At 42.0% G+C, this 22,387-nt stretch overlaps 1 protein-coding gene across 2 annotated transcripts in view; it reads left to right on the top strand.

Moving 5' to 3' along the window:
• The window catches only part of YWHAE (tyrosine 3-monooxygenase/tryptophan 5-monooxygenase activation protein epsilon), a 67,036-nt gene that overhangs the window by 32,884 nt on the left and 11,765 nt on the right, over window positions 1-22,387 (top strand). For both annotated transcript variants that reach the window (XM_053567765.1, XM_053567764.1), the window contains exon 2: window positions 18,123-18,322. In XM_053567765.1, coding sequence (XP_053423740.1) covers window positions 18,123-18,322 — 200 coding nt within the window. The remainder of the gene's footprint in view (window positions 1-18,122; window positions 18,323-22,387) is intronic.

The following is a 22,387-nucleotide window of genomic DNA, read 5'->3' on the forward strand; positions in this document are numbered from 1 at the left end:
AAGATAGACTAATGGCTAGCAAACACATGAAAAAATGCTCATCATTTCTAATTATTAGAGAAATGCAAATTAAAACCACCCTGAGATACCATCTAACCCCAGTGAGAATGGCCCATATTACAAAATCTCAAAACTGCGAATGTGGAGAGAAAGGAACACTTTTACACTGCTGATGGGACTGCAAACTAATACAACCTTTCGAAAGGAAATATGGAGAAACCTCAAAGAAGTCAACCTAGACTTCCCGTTTGATCCTGCAGTCCCATTATGGGGCATCCAAAAGGAAAAACAACCCTTTTATTATAAAGACACTTGTACTAGACTGTTTATCGCAGCTCAATTTACAATCGCCAAAATGTGGAAGCAGCCTAAATGACCCTCAACCCAGGAATGGATTGGCACGCTGTGGTATATGTATACCACGGAATAGTATTCAGCCATTAAAAAATTAGAGATTTTGCAGCATTTGTATTAACCTGGATGGAGGTGAAACAAATTATTCATAGTGAAGCATCACAGGAATGAAGCATGAATCCTATGTATTCAACTTTGATATGAGGACAATTAATGACACAGTGGGACATGGGGGAAGGGGAGAGTAGACAGAGGAGGAGGAGGGGGTGAGGGAAAGGAAAAGGGGAAAAAAAGTGACTAATTCTCACATAAATTGGATTTAACTTTGACCAAAGTACATTACTTGAACATTAATTTTTAATTCAACTTGTTAATATGTTGTTTTGGATATTGCATCCTCATTTATAAGTGAAATATGTTTATAATTTCCTTTATAATAATAATATATTTTCCACTTTAATATCAGGTGTATCCAGATGAAGTAGAATTATTTTGAAGTATTTCTTTTTCTATTGTCTATAAGATTAGGCATGATCTGTTTTTTGAAATTATCTTTTATGTACTTAGATATTTTGTAAGCATCTACAAAGTAGCAGTCATGAGATAATGCTCAGTATGAGGAGGAGGATGGTGCCGTTTTATTGAAAAGTACAACTCTTACACTGCCACTTGTAATTGAAGGTCGGATCTACTTTCCTTTTTGAAGGAGTTCTGTTATTTAACACAATTATTCCAGCCCAAGCAAGAACGAGACACCCCCCCCCCCACTAAAAATGGAAAAATTAGTTGGGGATGCCTGTAGCCCCAGCTATTCAGGAGGCTGAGGCAGGATGATGGCTTCAACCCAGGAGTTTGAGGCTGCTGTGAGCTGGGATGATGGCATGGCACTGTAGCTTGGGCAATAAAGTGAGACTCTGCATCAATAAAATTTACAATTATTATATTACTTTATCTTAGGGAAATAAAGACCACACATTATTCCAGTTATATGCATATAAAACATACTTTTACAGATTTCCAAACTTAAGAATTTCAAACATTCATGCCTCATAACTAGTAAGTGGTCTGTGGAGATTTTTTACTGAAGTGATTTTTATAGTGACCTAGAGATAAATTTTACAGAATTTTATAATTTACAAAGGTTAGAGGTATTCTACTTTTCCCCCTGACTTGGAGTTCTTTCTATTTGACATAGTGTTGGAAGCTTGCCTTTAGGTAAACTAGAAGTAAATTTATTGTATTAGATCTCATCTTGGAGGTTTTTTTTATTTTTATTTTTTTTTTGAGACAGAGTCTCACTTAGTCCCCCCCAGTAGAGTGCTGTGGTGTCACAGCTCATACCAACCTTATACTCTTGGGCTTTGAAGCGATTCTCTTGCCTCAGCCTCCCAAGTAGCTGGGACTACAGGCACCCATCACAATGCCTGGCTGTTTTTTTGTTTTGGTTGTAATTGTCATTGTTTGGCAGGCCTGGGCTGGATTCGAACCGACCAGCTCCAGTGTATGTGGCTGTACCCTAGCTGCAGAGCTAGAGATGTGGAGCCTAGATGCCATAATCTTGTTAACTGAAAATATTATCTGATTGTGTAGGCACTTTGCTAAACTGTGGTAACATAGAACATCTATACTAAAATTTCCTTTAACTGTATTTGATAAACAGACCATAACTCTTCAAAAATGAGTCTTTCTGTTTCAGAGACATCTTTAGGGATAGATATTACTTCATTTCCCACTAAGTAAAATGGGCTTCACAAAACAGGGTCTGTTGAAATTGCCCAGAAATGACTACAGAATCTAGGAGGGCCCTTAAACAGGTTTCATTTACTTAGGACATAACTTAGTATGGGCACTAAAATAGATAGATCTCAGTCTCTAGCACTGCTCATCGTAGGCTTTTTATTCCTTATCAAATATTTGTGTACTTTTTGTAGCATTAGATACTGTGCTCTTCTGGGAATATAGATGTGAAGGTACAGTTCATGCCATTTTGGAAGGTAATACGTGGTATTTGATGAACTTACATTGATACTCAGTGCAGAGAAATGTGAACATGGATGGGAGAACACAGATGTGGATTTGATACAGAGGAATGAATAGATGCCTAGGCAAAGAGGGATGGTAATTGTCTAATTGATTATGAGAGTCTTTTTCTTTTTTCTTTTGAGACAGCCTCAAGCTGTCGCCGTGGGTAGAGTATTGTGGCATCACAGCTCACAGCAACCTCCAAATCCTTGGTTTAAGTGATTCTCTTGCCTCAGCCTCCCAAGTAGCTGGGACTACAGGTGCGCACTACAACGCCTGTATTTTTTGATTATGAGAGTCTTAACTGGCAGAACCATTTTAAGACCATATTTGATGCTGTGACCTTTTCTTCCCTTGGTTTGATTATCTTTTTTCTTTTTTTTGAGACAGAATCTCAGTTTGTCACTCTTGGAAGAGTGCTGTGGCATCATAACTTACAGCAACCTTAAACTCTTGGGCTCAAATGATTCTTTTGTCTCAGCCTCCCAAGTAGGTAGGACTACAGGTGCCTACTATATACCTACTACAGGTATATTTTAGAGATGAGGTCTCCTTCTGGCTCAAGCTGGTCTTGAAATCCTGAGCTCAGGCAATCCACCTGCCTTGGCCTCTCAAGTGCTAGGATTACAGGCGTGAGCCACTGCACCTGGTGGTTTGATTATATTGAGGGTTTTTTTTTTTGTTTTTTTTTTTTTTCTCTCTCGGAGACAGTCTCACTATGTCACCCTCTGTAGAGTGCAGTGACATCACAGCTCACAGAAACCTCAAACTCTTGGACTTAAGTGATTTTCTTGCCTCAGTCTCCCGAGTAGCTGGGACTACAGACCCTTACCACAACACCCGGCTATTTTTTGGTTGCAATTGTCATTGTTGTTTAGCAGGCCCTGGCTGGGTTAGAACCCTCTAGCCTCAGTGAATGTGGCCGGAGCCCTAGTCACTGAGCTAGGGAAGCTGAGCCAATCTTCAGAATTTTTTTTTTTTTTTTTTTTTTGTAGAGACAGGGTCTTACTTTATGGCCCTCGGTAGAGTGCCATGGCCTCCTACAGCTCACAGCAACCTCCAACTCCTGGGCTTAAGCGATTCTCTTGCCTCAGCCTCCCGAGTAGCTGGGACTACAGGTGCCCGCCACAACGCCCAGCTATTTTTTGGTTGCAGTTTGGCCAGGGCCGGGTTTGAACCCGTCACCCTCGGTATATGGGGCCGGCGCCTTACCGACTGAGCCACAGGCGCCGCCCTAGAATTTTTTCTTTGAGAAGTTGGCTCACTCTCTTCCCCAGGCTAGAGTGCACTGGTGTAAAGCAACCTCAAACTCCTGAGTTCAAGCGATCCTTTTGCTTCAGCCTCCCTGAGTACCTGGGACTACAGGTGTGCACCACCATGTCCAGCTAGTTTTTTCTATTTTTAATAGAGATGGGGGTCTTGCTCTTGCTCAGCTGGTCTTGAATCAACTCCTATAAGAACAGGTACAAAGCAGCAGTCCACCTGCCTTGCCTTCCCAGAGTGGTGGTATTACAGGTGTAAGCCACCTTTCCTAGTCTATCATCAGTATTTGTGGACTGAAAAATTTGTTTCTTGGGAAATGAAGCACATGTTGTGGTTAATGTCTTAAGTTATATTATCTGGGTTTGAATTTGTGTTAACTGTTGTGTGACTTTAGAAGAATTGCTCTTAGCTTCAGTTTTTGCTCTTAGCTTCAGTTTTCTGTCTTTAAATATCAGGATTAGGTGGTGTAACAACTGGCAAAACATTTTCCCATGTGGTTGAGAAGTTTGGATTATGACCCTGTTATGAACCTGTAAGCTTTGGTGCAAGGTACATTAATTGTGTCAACTAGTACAGAGGTGGGTCATTTTTCCCATGATTGATTCTGAGAACAGTTTCCTTTTGACCCAGAATCTCATGAGGAACTATAGAATTGAGCCTTGTGGTTATTTTGACAGTCTGATGGGTGGAGACCTATCCCCTTTTTAGATTTTATACTGTCTTTATAAGAGATTATTGAAAGTCAGCGGAGACTTGTTTTATCCGTTGTCAGGGACAACTTTGGGATACTCAAGCTTACTGATATTTTGATGTAGAAATATTAGGAGTTTGAAAGTAAGCTTTTTGGAGATAATGTTCTGAAAAGGTTAACTTCTAAGTGAAAAAAATGTGTTTTAAGCAGTAATAAACCACAATTTAAAACATTAAACCTGTCTATGTGATAAGATTATTGAAATTACTTATTTTGTATCTGTTCTTATAGGAGCAAACAAAAGATCCCTATGCTGATGAATTCACATAAATACTCAAATCCAAGGAAATATGATTAAACCAAAACATAACTCTGGACTAGTCATGTTGCCCACTGACTTTGGGATCTTGAGCAAGTTTGACCTCCATGTTCTTTAGTTTCCTCTTAATGAATGGTCAAAGATTTGTTGAGAAAGTTAAATATATTAATACATGCAAACCATTTGGAACAATACCTAACATGGGGCATTTTGCGTATGAATTTGTTGAATGAATGTGTAAATACTTCAACGAGCCCAACTAGGAACCAAAGCCAAATTTTAAAGTCAAGGTGGAGATGTTTCATTCTCTTGCCAGTAACAAACAGATATCGCGGATGCAAGCTAGTTTCCTGTTATGGATGTCTTAACTAGGCCAGGCATCCTCAAACTTTTTAAACAGGGGGCCAATTCACTGTCCCTCAGACTGTTGGAGGGCCGAACTATAGTTTAAAAAAAAAAAAAAAAAAAACTGGGTGGCACCTGTGGCTCAAAGGGGTAGGGCGCCAGCCCCATATGCCGGAGGTGGTGGGTTCAAACCCAGCCCCGGCCAAAAACTGCAAAAAAAAAAAAAAACTATGAACAAATTCCTATGCACACTGCACATATCTTAGTTTGAAGTAAAAAACGAAACGGGAACAAATAGAATTCACACTGCCTCATGTGGCCCGTGGGCTGTAGTTTGAGGACCCCTGAACTAGGCTATTATCACACAAAGGAAAATGATGGGGAGCCACACTGACTTAGTGTTTGATTAATGTGGTCCCTCTTTTTTTTTTTTTGGAGTCAGTCTCACTTGGTTATCTTTGGTAGAATGCTCTGGCGTCACAGGTCATAGCAACCTTAAACTGTTGGGCTTAAGTGATTATCTTGCCTCAGCCTCCCAAGTAGCCAGGATTAAAGGCAACTGCCACAACATCTGGCTTTTTGCTGTTGTTGTTGTCATTGTTTAGCAAGCCCCGGCTGGACTTGAACCCGCCAGCCTCAGGGTATGTGGCTGGCACGCCACTCACTGAGCTATGGGTGCCAAGCCTTTTTTTTCCCTTCTTTTTGAGACCATCTCATTATATTGCCTAGATGGAGTGCTGTGGCATCACAGCTCACAGCAACCTCAAACTCTTGGGCTCAAGCAGTTCTCTAGCCTCAGCCTCCCAAGTAGCTAGGACTATAGGTGCCCGCCATAACACCCAGCTATTTTTTGTTGTTGCAGTTGTCATTATTATTTAGCAGGCTTGGGCTAGATTCAAACTTGTTAGCCTCCGAGCATGTGGCTGGTGCTATAACCACTGTGATATGAGCTACGGGTGCCTAGCCTTTTTTGTTTATTTTTGCAGTTTTTGGCCAGGGCTGGGTGTGAACTGGCCACCTGCAGCGTATGGGGCTGGCACCCTACTCTTTTGAGCCACAGGTACTGCCTCTTTTTTTTTTTCTTTTTCTTTTTGAGACGGAGTCTCATTATGTTGCCCCCAGTAGAGTGCTGTGGTATCATAGCTCACAGCAACCTCAAACTCTTGGGCTCAAGCGGTTCTCTTGCCTCAGCCTCCCAAGTAGCTAGGACTACAGGTGCCTGTCATAATGCCCAGCTATTTTTTGTTGCTGTTGTTGTTATTGCAGTTGTCTCTATTGTTTAGCAGGCCTGGGCTGGATTTGAATCTGTCAGCCTCAGAGCATGTGGCTGGTGCTGTAACCACATGGGCGGTGAGCCGTGTGTTCTCTCTTTTTTAAAGAAATATAATCTTGCTTTTTGATGCCCAAGTTAGCCTCCAACTCCTAGGCTCAAGCCATCCTCCTGAGTAGCTGGGACTATGAGTGCGTGCCACCATTTAATAAGCCCTTTGACTTGTTGGGATCCTGTGTTTCAGAGTTTATACAATAGGGATGGTTTTTAATTCCATTGTCCCCAAATTATTGAAAGTCCCAGAAATTATATTTTCAGTACCCACCTTTCGTTTGTTTTCCTTTTTTTTGACAGAGTCTCCAGCTATCACCCTGGGTAGAGTGCTGTGGCGTCTCTCTGAACCTCTTAACTCAGGCTCAAGGGATCCTCTTGCCTCAGTTTTTCTATTTTTAGTAGAGACGGGGTATCGCTTTTCCTCAGGCTGGTCTAAAACTCGTGAGCTCAAATAATCCACCCGCCTCGGCCTCCCAGAGTGCTAGGATTATAGGCGTGAGCCACCATGCCCGGCAGTACCCACCTTTCATATCCCTACCTGCATCAAGTAGTGATTCAGTGATTAAACCCTTGAAGTTTCTGGTTCATAAGTTGTTCATAACCTCTGCAAACACAAGACAGCCTTTCTCCACCCCAGAAAGGCTTAGGTCACATTGATAAGTACTTGTTGCAGGCTGGATAAGGCAGTTTATAATTCTAGCACTCTGGGAGGCTGAGGCGGGAGGATTTAATTGAGCATAGGAGTTCGAGACCATCATGAGTTTGAGCAAGATGTAAAAAATTGACTGGGTGTGGTGGTGGGTGTCTGTAGTCCCAGCTTTTCTGGAGGCTGAGGCAGGAGGATCACTCGAGCCCAGGAGTTCGAGATTGCAGTGAGCTATGATGACCTATCTGCACTCTAGCCCCAGTGACAGCACAAAACTCTCTTTCTCTTAAAAAAAAAAAAAAAAAACTGCAAAGACGATTTCATGAAATGCTAGTCCTGTTGAGGAGTTTTATGTGAACATACTGGTTGGTATTAATACTCCATTGATAGAAGTTTTTAAGGATGTGGTTGGTCTAGAGCAGTGATTTTCAGCCAGTGTGTATGGCACACTGGTGTACTATGAGAGGATCTTAGGTGTGCTGCAAAAAATTTCAAATATCATTAATTCAATTATTTTTGTTTTCTTTTTCTTTTTGAGACAGCCTCAAGCTGTCGCCCTGGGTAGAGCACTGTAGCATCATAGCTCACAGCAACCTCCAACTCCTGGGCTTAAGAGATTCTCTTGCCTCAGCTTCCCAAGTAGCTGAGACTACAAGCACCTGCCACAATGCCTGGCTATTTTTTGGTTGTAGTTATTATTGTTTGGCGGGCCCAAGCTGGATTCAGACCCGCCACAGCTCTGGTGTATGTGGCTGGCACCTTAGTTGCTTGAGCTACAGGTGCCAACCCAATTCAATTATGTTCGAAAGAAGTTCAAAGCATAGTAAGTTGTAACTATTTAAATTGCACATGAATTTTGTGGACACTTGTATATGTGTATATATTCTGTTTTGTTTTATTTTTTACTTTTTTTTGATGAACATAATTTAATAAAGTGTGCTGCAGTAGTTTAACTGTAGTTTAACTATAGGTTCAGGTGGGCTTTGAGATAAAAAAGAGTTTTGGGTAAATCAGAGCCTTCCCATAAAGTTACAGAGCCTATTAACAGTTATTGTTAGATTTTTGTTGCTGGTGGTAAAAGGACAAGGATGACACCAGTGTTAGGAGAGTGCTTCATAATAGTCATAATTTGTACAAATTGGTACAAGACATTGGTTTAGGGGGATTAAGAAGCTGTCTCCTGACTCATATGTTATTGCTGTCCCTTAATCTACTTAAGTATTAGAGAAATTCATGAAGATGAGGGGCTAAGAGCAGTCAGTTGGGATTTGAAAAATGAACAACTCCTACATATGAGTAATAAAATACAAATACTTCAAATAATCGGCAAGGTACCTGAATAGCCATTTCTCCAAAGAACATACACAAATAGCTAATAAACAAATGGAGAATATACTCAGTACATTTAGCCATCAAGGAAATGCAAATCAAACCCACTTACACCCACTAGAATGACAAGTTTAAAAAATATATTTGTTGGCTCAGCGCCTGTAGCTCAGTGGTTATGGCACTAGCCACATACACACAGGCTGGTGAGTTTGAACCTGGCCCGGTCCAGCTAAACAAAGACAAGCACAACAAAACAATAGCTGGGTGTTGTGGCGATGCCTGTAGTACCAGCTACTCGAGAGGCTAAGGCAAGAGACTTGCCTAATCCCAGGAGTTGGAGGTTGCTGTGAGCTGTGTGATGCCACAGCACTCTACCGGGGGTGATAAAGTGAGACTGTCTCTACAAAAAAAAAAAAAAAAATAGGTGTTGTGGTGGGCGCCTGTAGTCCCAGCTTGGGAGGCTAGGCAAGAGAATCACTTAAGCCCAAGAGTTTGAGATTGCTATGAGCTGTGACGCCATGGCACCCTACCGAGGACGACATAGACTATGTGTATTATATATATATTTTTTTCCCATTAGAATGTGGAGAGATTAGAATCCTCCTATATTGGTGGTAGGAATGTAAAAATGATAGTAGCCCCTGTAGTTGGGCATATCCTTCTTCAAAGACCTGAAGTTAACATATGACCCTGAAGTTCCTCTTAGTTACCTACTCATGAGGATTGAGCATATATTCATATAAAAAATTATTGCAAAACTGTTATAGCAGCCTTATTTATAATAGGCCTGAACTGTAAACAACCCAAATGAATGGATTTTTAAAATGCGGCATAAACATCCAGTAGATTAATATCTGCTATGCTTTGGATGAGCCCTGAAAGTATGCTAGCCAGAAGCCAGTTGACATATAGTTTCATTTATAGACATTTTATTATACTTCTGCAGATAATTTTTTTCCTTTAATCAAAGATTTTTGGTAACTTGTTTCTTCCAAATCTGTTGGCACTGTTTTTTCTACCAGCATGTTTTTATTACTTCAGACCTCTGTTTACATTTTGGTGATTGTCACAATATTTCAAACGTTTTTGTTACAAATCTGTTACAGTGAGCTGAGATCAGTGATTTTTTTTTTTTTTTTTTGAACGCAGTTTCACTACGTTGCCCTCAGTAGAGTGCGGTGGCATCACAGCTCACAGCAACCTCAAACTCTTGGGCTTAAGTGATTGATTCTCTTGCTTCAGCCTCCCAAGTGGCTGGGACTACAGGCGCCCACCACAACGCCTGGCTATTTTTTGGTGCAGTTGTTTAACTGTCCCAGGCCGGGCTAAAACCTGCCACCATCGGTTGTATGTGGCTGGTGCTGTAACCACTGGGCTACGGGCGCTGAGCATAAAGGTTTTCAATGTAAAGAAAATAGTCTTCTATGGGAAGATGATGTCATCTAGGACTTCACATAGCTAAGAGGAAGTCAGTGCCTGGCTTTAAAGCTTCAATGGACAGGCTGACTTTTTGTTAGTAGCTAATGAAGCTGGTGTCTTTTTTTTTTTTTTTTTTTTTGAGACCGAGCTGTCACCCTGGGCAGAGTGCTGTGGTATCACAACTCACAGCAACCTCAAACTCATGGGCTTAAGCAGTTCTCTTCCCTCAGACTCCTAAGTAGCTCTGACTACAGGTGCCTGCCACAATGCCCAGCTATTTTTTATTTTTTTTATTGTTACAGTTATTATTTTAGCTGGCCGGCCCAGGTTCAAACCCACCAGCGTATGTGGCTGACGCCCTATCCATTGTGCAGTGGGCGCCACCCTAAGCTGGTGTCTTTTAAATTGAAACCAACACTCACCATTGTGAAAAACCTGGGGCTGTTAAGAACTATGCTGAATTTACCCTGCCTGTCCTTTGTAAATGTAATAAAAAAGCCTGGCTGACAGCACTGTCACAGGCCTGTTTACAGTATGATTTGCTGAATATTTTAAGCCCACTATTGAGACCTACTGCTCAAAAAAAAAAAAAAAAAACAAAAAGATTTTTTCAAAATGTTGACAATGCACCTACCCGGGTTACCCAAGAGCTCTGATGGGGATGTACAAAGAAGGAGATTAATGTTTTCATGTCTGCTAAAACAGTATTCTGCAACCCATGGATTGAGGAGTAATTTCAATTTAAGTCTTAAACTAAGAAATACACATCATAAGGTTATAGCTGCCATAGAAAATGATTCCTCTGATGAATCTGGGCAAAGTCATTTGAAGGCCTGGGAAGGATTTACCATTCTAAATGCTATTAAGAACATTCATGAGGAGGAGTAGTGGTCAGAGTATCAATATTAACAGGAGTTTGGAGGAAGTTAATTCTGACCTTCCTGGATGGCTTAGAGTGGTTTAAAACTTCACTGAAGTAAATAAGTATTTATGTGGTGGAAATAGCAAGAGAACTAGAATTAGAAGTGGAAACAGAGGATGTGACTGAAGTGCTGCAATCTCATGATCAAATTTGAACAGATGAGAAGTTGCTTCTTAAGGATGAGCAGAGAAAGTGGTTTCTTGAGATAGAATCTACTCCTGGTGATGCGGTGAACATTGTTGAAATGACAGTGAAAAATTTAGGTTTAGTGGGCGGTGCCTGTGGCTCAGTGAGTAGGGCGCCGGCCCCATATACTGAGGGTGGCGGGTTCAAACCCAGCTACTCTGAACTGCAACAAAAAAACAGCTGGGCATTGTGGCGGGCACTTGTAGTCCCAGCTACTTGGGAGGCTGAGGCAAGAGAATTGCCTAAGTCCAGGAGTTGGAGGTTGCTGTGAGCTGTGTGATGCCATGGCACTCTACCGAGGGCGATAAAGTAAGACTCTGTCTCTACAAAAAAAAAATTTAGGTTATTATTACATAAACTTAGTTGATAAAGCAGTGGCAAGACTTGAGAGAACTGACTAGAATTTTGAAAGAAGTGCTACTGTAGGTAAAATGCTGTCAAACAACATTGCAGACTATAGAGAAATAATTTTGTGAAAGGAAGACTCAGTGCCACAAACTTCACTGATTGTTTAAAGTAGTTGCCACAGCCACCTCAGCCTTACTTAAGCAATTACCACTTTGGTGTGCCAAGAGCACATTGAGGTGTAAGACCCTCCATTAGCAAAAGGAACATGACTGGCTCAAGGCTCAGATGATTAGCATTTTTAACAATAGCTTTTTAAGATGTGCTCAGTTAGCCAGGTGTGGTGACTTACACTTGTAATCCTAGCACTTTGGGGAGGCTGAGATAGGTGGGTTGCTTGTGCTCAGGAGTTCAAGACCAGCCTGAGCAAGAGACCCTTTTCTCTACTAAAAATAGAAAAACTAGCTGGATGTTGTGTTATAGTTCCAGCTACTCAGAGGTTGAGGCACGAGGATCACTTGACCCAAGAGTTCGGGGTTGCTGTGAGCCACAGTACTTAACCAGGGTAATAGTAAGACTCTGTCTCAGAAAAAAAAAATGTGTACATTGTTTTTTGTTCATAATATTATAATACTGTTGCACACTCAGTAGACTATAGTGTAGTCTTAACTTTTATATCCACTGGTAAACCAAAAATTTATGGCTTTATTGCAGTGATCTAGAACCACAAATCCAAATATTTCCCTGGTATGCCTGTATATGAAATGTCTAGAATGGGCAGATTTATAAAGACAAAGTAGATTGGCAGTTAGTTGGTTTGGGCTGTGGGGTTAGGGTTTAGAGGGAAATGAGAAGTGAGCCTTTTCTTTCTCCCTTGCCCTGCAGCTTGAGCTTATAAAAGTCTAGGCTTTACAGACATAAGACACTGTGCGTGGCCTTGGCTTTGTATTCTTTTTTTTTTTTTGTAGAGACAGAGTCTCACTTTATGGCCCTTGGTAGAGTGCCGTGGCCTCACACAGCTCACAGCAACCTCCAACTCCTGGGCTTAAGCAATTCTCTTGCCTCAGCCTCCCAAGTAGCTGGGACTACAGGTGCCCACCACAACGCCCGGCTATTTTTGGTTGCAGTTTGGCCGGGGCCAGGTTTGAACCCGCCACCCTCGGTATATGGGGCCGGCGCCCTACCGACTGAGCCACAGGCGCCGCCCTGGCTTTGTATTCTTGAAGTGATAAAAATATTCTAAAATTGTAGTGATGGTTGCAGAATTCTATGAATATACTAAAAATGATTGGATGGTACACTTAAAATGGTGATTTGTTATATATCAGTAAAGTTATTTTATTTATTTATTTATTTTGAGACAGAGCCTCAAGCTGTCGCCCCGGGTAGAGTGCCAGCTCACAGCAACCTTCAACTCCTGGGCTCAAACGATTCTTCTGCCTCTACCTCCCAAGTAGCTGGGACTACAGGCGCCCGCCACAACACCCGGTTATTTTTTTGGTTGCAGCCATTATTGTTGTTTGTCAGGCCCGGAGCTTGATTCAAACCCGCCAGCTCAGGTGTATGTGGCTGGCGCCTTAGCTGCTTGAGCCACAGGCACCGAGCCAGTAAAGTTATTTAATAAAAAAGAGAAGTGCTGCTTATATAATTTTGCCACACAATCCTTGTGTACATTGTTCTGTAGATGTCTAAGTGAAGGCATGTATACTTAGTTGAATCACAAAATATATTTCCCCTTGCATTATAAAAATAAGAAAAGTCAGCTCGGCGCCTGTAGCTCAGTGGCTAGGGTGCCGGCCTCATATACTGTGGCTGGCAGGTTTGAACCCGGCCTGCGCCTGCCAGCAACAATGACAACTACAACAAAAAAGCCGGGCGTGCAGCACCTGTGGCTCAATGAGTAGCCAGCCCCATATACTGAGGGTGGCGGGTTCGGACCTGGGTTTGGACCTGGCCCCGGCCTAACTGCAAAAAAAAAAAAATAGCAGGGTGTTGTGGCGGGCACCTGTAGCTCCAGCTGCTTGGGAGGCTGAGGCAAGAGAATGGCCCAAGCTGAAGTGCTGGAGGTTGCTGTGAGCTGAAACGTCATGGCACTCTACCAAGGGCAACGAAGTGAGACACTGTCTCTTAAATAATGGCGGGTGCCTGTAGTCCCAGCTACTTGGGAGGTGAGGCAAGAGAATCGCTTAAGCCTGAGAGTTCGAGGTTGCTATGAGCTGTGACTCTACGACACTCTACCGAGGGCAACATAGTGAGACTCTGTCTCAAAAATTAAAGTCCATTATTAAATTGATAAAGCAGAGAAAAGTGAAAAACATGTAAATCATTTGCAGTAGTATCCAGAGATACATAACTGTTAAACTTTTGGTAGTGGTAGATACATAGTTGTGTAGTTTTCCTGCATGCTGTATAATGTGCAAAGCCCTACAATGAAAAGAATTAATGGTTTGATTTTTGGTGTAGCTGGCTTACTTAAAAATTGCTCTCTTGGGACCAATTTATAAAGCTGAATTACTGGTTCACCTCTGAGGTATTTTTGATTTGTTGGGTTTTTAGAATAAACTGATGTGAAAGTGAGGCCTGTAAATTTAGCCTGTTTCATAGCTGTGGTTGAGAGAACAAAATCGGACATGTGTCAAATGAGTGCTTTCAGACTTCAACAATAAATGAATGATTAATGGTCTTACTATTACCATACCCTAAAACTTTTTTAAATGCTTTAGCATTTACTTTTTTTTTTTTAAGAGACTAGAGTCTTACTTTGTTGCCCTTGGTAGAGTGCTGTGGTGTGACAACTCACAGCAATCTCCAGCTCTTGGGCTTAAGCGATTCTCTTGCCTCAGCCTTCCAAGTAGCTGGGACTACAGGCGCCCACTACAACGCCCTGCTATTTTTTTTGTTGTTGTTGTTGTTGCAGTTTGACCGGGGCCAGGTTCAAATCCGGCACCCTCAGTATATGGGGCCGGCGCCCTGCTCACTGAGCCACAGGCTCTGCCCAGTATTTACGTTTTTAAAAATTGGCTTGAGGTATACTTTACATATAATAAAATGTACCACTTTTACATACATAGTCCAGTGAGTTTTGAATAATGTATACAATTGTGTAGCCATCACAGAACAGTTTGCATTACTCCCCTCTCCCAAGATTTCCATTGAGCACTTTTGCACATCCCCTACACCTTGGTAACTATTTGCTTTTTGTCCTTTCAGTTTTGCAGTTTCTATAATTTGATATAATTGAAGGATGTAGTCTTTTTGTTTGTGTTCTGTTGCCAGGGCTAGAGTGCAGTGGTGTCGCCATATAGCCTCCCAGAGAGCTAAGCTTTTTTTTTTTTTTTTTTTTTTTGAGACAGTATCTGTCACTCAACCCAAGGTGGAGTGCTTTGGCCTTATTGCAGTCTTGAACTCCTACGTTCAGAGTTCAGGCAACAGGAGGACTGCAAGTGATCCTCCTGTCTCAGCCTCCTTTTTTTTTTTTTTTTTTTTGTAGAGACAGAGTCTCACTTTATGGCCCTCAGTAGAGTGCCGTGGCCTCCCACAGCTCACAGCAACCTCCAACTCCTGGGCTTAGGTGATTCTCTTGCCTCAGCCTCCCAAGTAGCTGGGACTACAGGCGCCCGCCACAATGCCCGGCTATTTTTTGGTTGCAGTTTGGCCGGGGCCAGGTTTGAACCCGTCACCCTCGGTATATGGGGCCGGCACCTTACCGACTGAGCCACAGGCACCGCCCTGTCTCAGCCTCCTTAGTAGGTCAGACTACAGGCATATACTACCATGCCCAGATGATTTTTCTATTTTTTGTTGTCAGGGTTTTTCGCTCTTGCCTAGGCTGGTTTGGAGCTCCTGTCCTACTAAAGTGATCCTCTTGCTGGGACTTTCCAAAGTGTTAATATTACAAGCACATATAGTCTTTTTAATATGGCTTTTTAAAAAAAAATTTTTTTTTGAGACTGAATCTCAGTTTGTCGCCCTCAATAGAGTGCAGCTCGCAGCAACCTCAAACTCTTGGCTTAGGTGATCCTCTTGCCTCAGCCTCCCAGTAGCTGGGTCTACAGGCACCCGCCAGAACACCCGGCTATTTTTTTCATATGGGGTCTTGCTCTTGTTCAGGCTGGTCGCGAACCCTGAGCTCAGGGCAGTTCACCTGCCTTGGCCTCCCAGAGTGCTAAGATTACAGGTGTGAGCTACTGCGCCTGGCTGGCTTTTAAAAACTTAACATAATATTTTTGAGGTTCATCCTCATTGCTTGAATCAATTCTTTTTTTTTATTTGAGTAGTATTCCATCATACAGATGTATGCCAGTTTGCTTATTCATTCTCCCTCTTGATGCAGATTTGAGCTCTTACACTTTTGCGCTGTTAATGGATAGAGTTGCTGTGAACCTTTGTGTTAAAAATACCTTTTTTTTTGAGACAGAGCCTCAAGCTGTTGCCCTGGGTAGAACGCTTTGGCATCACAGCTCACAGCTCACAGCTCCTGGGCTTAAGTGATTCTTTTTCCTCAGCTTGCCAAGTAGCTGGAACTACAGGCGCCCACCACAACGCCTGGCTATTTTTTGGTTGCAGCTGTCACTGTTGTTTGGCAGGCCCAGGTTAGATTCGAACTTGCCAGCTCAGGTGTATGTGGCCGGTGCCTTAGCCACTTGAGCCACAGGCGCCAAGCCTAAAAATACCTTTGTGAAAATGTTTTCATTTCTCTTAGAAATACTTAGATTTAGGATGGCTGAATCATATGGTAAATGTTGCCCTGTAAAACTGCTGTGCTCTTTTCCTTTGTGTGTGCTCTTTTCCAAAGAGATTTTACAACATTTTAATTTTTTTTTTTTTTGGTTTTTGGCCGGGGCTGAGTTTGAACCCGCCACCTCCGGCATATGGAACTGGCGCCCTACTCCTTGAGCCATAGGCGCCACCCATTTTTTTTTTTTTTTTTTTTTGAAACAGAGTTTCACTATGTCACCCTCAGTAGGGTCTGTGATGTCACAGCTCACAGCAACGTCCAACTCTTTGGGCTTAAATGATTCTCTTGCTTAGCCTCCCAAGTAGCTGTGACTACAGGCGCCTGCCACACCACTCAGCTAAATAAACATTTTAATATTTTTATTAATTTTGTGATATTCCTCAAAAGGTAATTTCTTTTTCTTTTTCTTTCTTTTTTTTTTTTTTTTTTTTGTAGAGACAGAGTCTCACTTTATGGCACTTGGTAGAGTGCCGTGGCCTCACACAGCTCACAGCAACCTCCAACTCCTGGGCTTAAGCGATTCTCTTGCCTCAGCCTCCCAAGTAGCTGGGACTACAGGCGCCCGCCACAACGCCCGGCTATTTTTTGGTTGCAGTTTGGCCGGGGCCGGGTTTGAACCCGCCACCCTCGGTATATGGGGCCGGCGCCTTACTGACTGAGCCACAGGCGCCGCCCCTCAAAAGGTAATTTTCAAACCATATTTTCCTGGGGTTACATGTTAGGAAGACTCTCCTAATTTAGCATACCATTAAGTCATGTTTAGTAAAGTTAAAGTTATCATCTGCATCATACCTATTAAGGTATGCTTATGCTTAGAGTGTTAATATATATTAAGTATACCTGTTAATGATTCTTGTGTCTCATTGGTTAAAATATTTCTTCCACTAGTGTTTATTAAGCTGCTTTTAGTTCTTCATTTGTATTTAGTTCTTCATTGTATTATCTGTGTTTTTCTATACTTGGGGGTATCATACTGAAGGTTTATCTTGGCCCCTTTCTGTGCTCGCCACCTAGTGGTAACAAATAGGAACCATCAGAAGTTTTTACCAGCGAATGAATTGGTAGGAGTAAGGTGGAAACACCCAGAAGTTTGTGTTTATGACTCATGGTATGCTCAGTGTAGTTTCGCTGTATGAATGAATTCCATTCCCTCCCATGACTTTTTTGGAACATACAGTTTATTTGGAACGTAATAGATTTTAGAGCCTGTAAATTTTTACTGTTTTGTCTTAAATTGCTAACTCAGTTATTTTTTACTGAAAAATGTGTTCCTAGTTTATTTAATGAAATGCTGTAACCATTCTAGATACTATATGAAGTCTTCTGATTCCATATAACTTATATTCCAGTTTTTCTTGTGTTGGCTCTTAGTTTCTTTAACATGGTTTTTGGGTTTCTTCTTTTTCTTTTTTTTTTTGAGACAGAGTGTCACTGTGTTGCCCTGGGTAGAGTGCCATGGCGTCATAGCTCACAGCCACCTCACAGTCTTGGGCTTAAGCGATTCTCTTGCCTCAGCCTTCCAAGTAGCTGGGACAACAGACACCCACCTGGCTATTTTTTGTTGCAGCTGTCATTGTTGCCTGGCTAGCCTGGGGTCGGTTTCGAACCCAGCGCTGTAACCACTGTGCATCGCCTGCCCTCCGTAGAGTGCTGTGGTGTCACAGCAACCTCCAACTCTTAGGCTTAGGCAATTCTCTTGCCTCAGCCTCCCAGTAGCTGGGACTACAGGCGCCTGCCACAACGCGCGGGTATTTTTTGTTGCAGTGTGGTTGGGGCTGGGTTTTAACCCGCCACCCTCAGTATATGGAGCTGGCACCCTACTCACTGAGCCAGAGGCGCCGCCCTGATCTTTTGTTTCTTATTAGCTTTATTAAGATACCTCTTTCAAAAATATTATTTTGAAAGGGATATATGTTAACCAAAGTCTAGCACTCTTGAAGGCAGAGTCAGGAGGATCATTTGATACCAGGAGTTGTAGAGCAGCATGAGCAAGAGTGAAAACCTGTCTCTACTACAAATAGGAAAGGGCATTATAGCAGGCACCTGTAGTCCCTAGCGCCTCTGGAAGCTGAGGCAGGAAGATGGCTTAAAGCCTAGGAGTTTCAGGTTGCTTGACACCGTGGCACTCTAGCCTGGGGCAACAGAGTAAGGCTCTGTCTCAGAACAAAAACAAAAAAATTTTAAGTTAGTAAATTCTATGATTTTGCTTTCCCTTGTAGAAATGGTGGAATCAATGAAGAAAGTAGCAGGGATGGATGTGGAGCTGACAGTTGAAGAAAGAAACCTTCTATCTGTTGCATATAAGAATGTGATTGGAGCTAGAAGAGCTTCCTGGAGAATAATCAGCAGCATTGAACAGAAAGAAGAAAATAAGGGAGGAGAAGACAAACTAAAAATGATTCGGGAGTATCGGCAAATGGTGAGGTTATTGTAGGGTAGTCCTTTAAGGCATACCATTGATGGTTTCAGCATTCACTGGGGATTTCAGAATGTATCCCCCTCAGATATATACTGTATTTTTTAAAGAAAATTTATTAGTGTTTCTTTTTTTTAATTTATTTTTATTTTTATTTTTAATTTCAGTGTGCTTGTTCATGTTTGTTTGAAGTACTCCTTTTTTCTGGTGATTTTCTTCCTTCTCCTGCGGTGCTGGCTGTTTTTGATGTTGTTGGTAGAGACGGGGTCTTAACTCTGGCTGACTGCTGCTCATATGGGTTTTGAACCTCTGAGCTCAGGCAATCCACCCGCCTCAGCCTCCCACAGTGCTGGGACTACAGGCGTGAGCCACCACGCCCGGCCTTATTAGTGTTTCTTAAATATAGGTGTTGATATTGGGTTAATTTGTAGAGTTTGATTTGTTACCATTCTTCTTCATTGAAAGAATTTTTATGTTCAATATTATGACTTTTATCTTTGGATTTTATATAACAGAAAGAAGTAGGAGAGGGTTGTTGTTACCGGAATATGTCCTAATTTTTGGCTTTTTGTTTATTTATTTTTTTGAGATAAGCTGTCACCCTGGGTAGTGTGTAGTCATGGTGTCCCAGCTTACCTGGCCTTTTTTTTCTTGGTTGTAGTTGTCATTGCTGTTCGGCAGGCCTGGGCTGGATTTGAACCCACCAGCTCCAGTATATGTGGCTAGCGCCCTAGCCGCTTGAGCTACAGGCGCTAAGCCTATTTTTTGCATTTTAAAAAAATTTTTATAGTTAAATACTTGTCAAGGGGAAAGGAATTTTTTTTTTTTTCTTTTGCAGTTTTTGGCTAGGGCTGGATGTGAACCCGCCACCTCTGGTGTATGGGGCCGGTGGGAAAGGATTTTTTTTTAAATTCAGACAGAGTTTCACTTTGTCACCATTGGTAGAATGCTGTAGTGTCATAACTCACAGCAACCTCAAACTCTTGGGCTCAAGTGATTCTCTTGCCTCAGCCTCCCTAGTAGCTGGCACTACAGGCGCCCACCACAACACCTTTTTGTTTGTTTATTTAGCAGGCCTGGGCTGGGTTCAAATCCACCAGCCCCAGAGCATGTGGCTGGCACCCTAACAACTGAGCTATGGGTGTTCCTAAATTTGTTTCTTATAAGTGTCTGGCTTAAGTCTCATACTTACAACTGTCAGTAATTTGCTTTAACCAGTGGTCATTTTAAGTCACAGCTTAGCACACACAGGTTTATATGTAGTGTACATTTTATATCTTTTTTTTCCCCCAGGTGTCCGCCACAATGCCCGGCTATTTTTTTTTTTTTTTTTTAATTTCAACTTCCTTGTTCATTCTTCTTTGTTTGAAGTACTGTTTTTTATCTTCCTCTGGCAGGTTCTTGATGTTAGTAGAGACGGGGTCTTACTCTGGCTCACATGCTGTTACATAGAGGTCACGAACCTCTGAGCTCAGGCAATCCACCCGCCTCAGCCTCCCACAGCGCTGGGACTACAGGCGTGAGCCACCACGCCTGGCCCCGGCTATTTTTAAGTTGTAGTTATTGTTGTTTGGTGGGCGGGACTGGATTCGAACCCACCAGCTCCGGTGTATGTGGCTGGTGCCCTAGCCACTTGAGGCGTCCAGCCTACATTTTATATCTTAATGGGTTTTTATCTTGTAGTCGCTTGGATTAGAAACTATAGGCTACAGAGTATTTTAGGATAGAGATGAAGAACTCTTCCTGGAAGCCACAGATGGTGGTGTTCAGTTTTGTGCAAGTAAAGATCAAATATAATTTTTGTTTTTATTGTAACTAAAACATTTTGTTGACTACTTGAAATTAACATTCAGGCCAATTTAACTAATAGTTGCCTTCTTCTGGTGTGCCACACAACTTGCTAGGTACAGTGGATGCAGAAGTGAAACGTAATAGTTAACTATCCTTAAGTAGGCTCAGTCTAGTCATTGTTTTTTATTTTATTTATTTTTTCTTTTTTCCCACCACTAATCAATGGCAAGTTTTCTAAACCGAGTAGACAATCAGAATAGACAATATCACAATAAACATACACATGTGTATAAAATATTTTCCTTATTCTAGATCTTTTTTTTTTTTAAACAGAGTCTCATTATTTCACCCTCAGTAGAATGCCAAGCCATCAGAGCTCACGGCAACCTCAACACTATTGGGCTTAAGTAACTTTCTTGCCTCATCCTCCCAAGTAGCTGGGACTGTAGGCGCCCACCACAGTACCCGGCTATTTTTTTGGGTTGGTCTCAAACCTGTGAGCTCAGACATCCACCTGTCTCGGCCTCCTGGAGTGCTAGGATTACAGGCATGAACCATGGTGCCTGGCCAGCAGTATTTTTGATTGTCACAATTTGGAGTGTCTTCTTGGGATCTAGTGGGAGGAGACCAGGATGCTGCTAAAAATCCTAGTATGCAAGAGCAGTCCCTGCAATAAAGAATTATCCTTCCCTACTGGGCATCTACCCAGAAGGAAAAAAATCCTTTTATTATAAGGACACTTGTACTAGACTGTTTATTGCAGCTCAATTTACAATCGCCAAAATGTGGAAACAGCCTAAATGCCCACCAACCCAGGAATGGATTAACAAGCTGTGGTATATGTATACCATGGAATACTATTCAGCTATTTAAAAAAATGGAGACTTTACATCCTTCGTATTAACCTGGATGGAAGTGGAAGGCATTATTCTTAGTAAAGCATCACAAAAATGGAGAAGCATGAATGCTGTGTACTCAATTTTGATATGAGGACAATTAATGACAATTAAGGTTGGGGGGAGGAAAAGCAGAAAGAGGGACGGAGGGAGGGGGGTGGGGCCTTGGTGTGTGTCACACTTCATGGGGGCAAGACATGATTGCAAGAGGGACTTTACCTAACAATTGCAATCAGTGTAACCTGGCTTATTGTACCCTCAATGAACCCCCAACAATAAAAAAAAAAATTATCCTTCCCAGTATGTCCATATTGCTGTTGAGAAACTGAATCTGATGGAAGAGACAGGCATGTAAACAAATGCAAGAGAACAGTGAAGGCAATTACAGGGTAGGTGCATAGTGAGCTTGGTAGGGAGAGAGATGGGGAATGGGGGGACTACATAGTTACTAACTTGCTAGTTCTATGTGGGCCCTGTCCTGATAGGGAAATAACTTCTGTTACATGTATTCGTGCAAGGTATTACATGTATTTGATCTTTAAAATTATTCTGGAAAGGGTATTATCCCAATTTATAGATAGAAAAACTGAGGTTTTGAATGTTAATAATTGAGGTCATGAGCGGCGCCTATGGCTCAAGGAGTAGGGCACTGGCTCCATATGCCAGAGGTGGCAAGTTCAAACCCAACCCTGGCCAAAAACTGCAAAAAAATAAATAAATAAATAAAAATAACTGAGGTCATATATACCTATGCATACAGGATGTCTCAAAAGTTGCCAAAAATAGGAAAAGTACAACAAACTGGTGTTTTATATTTTTAATTTTTTTTTAAGAGACAGAGTCTCTCTCTCTTTTTCTTTTAGAGACAGAGTCTCACTGTGTCGCCATCGTTGGTAGAGTACTGTAACATCACAGCTCACAGCAACCTCCAGCTCTTGGGCTTAGGCGATTCTCTTGCCTCAGCCTCCCCAGTAACTGGGACTACAGGTACCCGCCACAAGGCCCAGATATTTTTTTGTTGCATTTTGGCCAGGTTTGAACCTGCCACTCTTGGTGTATGGGGCTGGTGCCCTAGTCACTGAGCCACAGGTGCCACCCCCATATTTTTAAATTTTTAATATTTATATATCAACATGTAGAGAAATTTTTTGGTTAAGTATTTCATAGAATTTGTAATGAATATTTTGTAAATGTACATGTAGCCACAATTCCCTGTTTTCCCTGTGTTATGTATGCATGTGTGCATGGATGGCAATCTTAGGGACACCGTGTAGACAAGTTTGGTGTTCCAGAAAAGTGAGGAAAGATAAAGTTGAAAGTGCTGAAGAAGTCTGTGAGGTGGATTGTAGGATTTGGACTAATTAGGAAAGGGAAGCTGGGA

The sequence above is a fragment of the Nycticebus coucang genome, chromosome 18 (genome assembly GCF_027406575.1).
Source record: "Nycticebus coucang isolate mNycCou1 chromosome 18, mNycCou1.pri, whole genome shotgun sequence".
In the NCBI taxonomy this organism is placed as follows: Eukaryota; Metazoa; Chordata; class Mammalia; order Primates; family Lorisidae; genus Nycticebus; species Nycticebus coucang.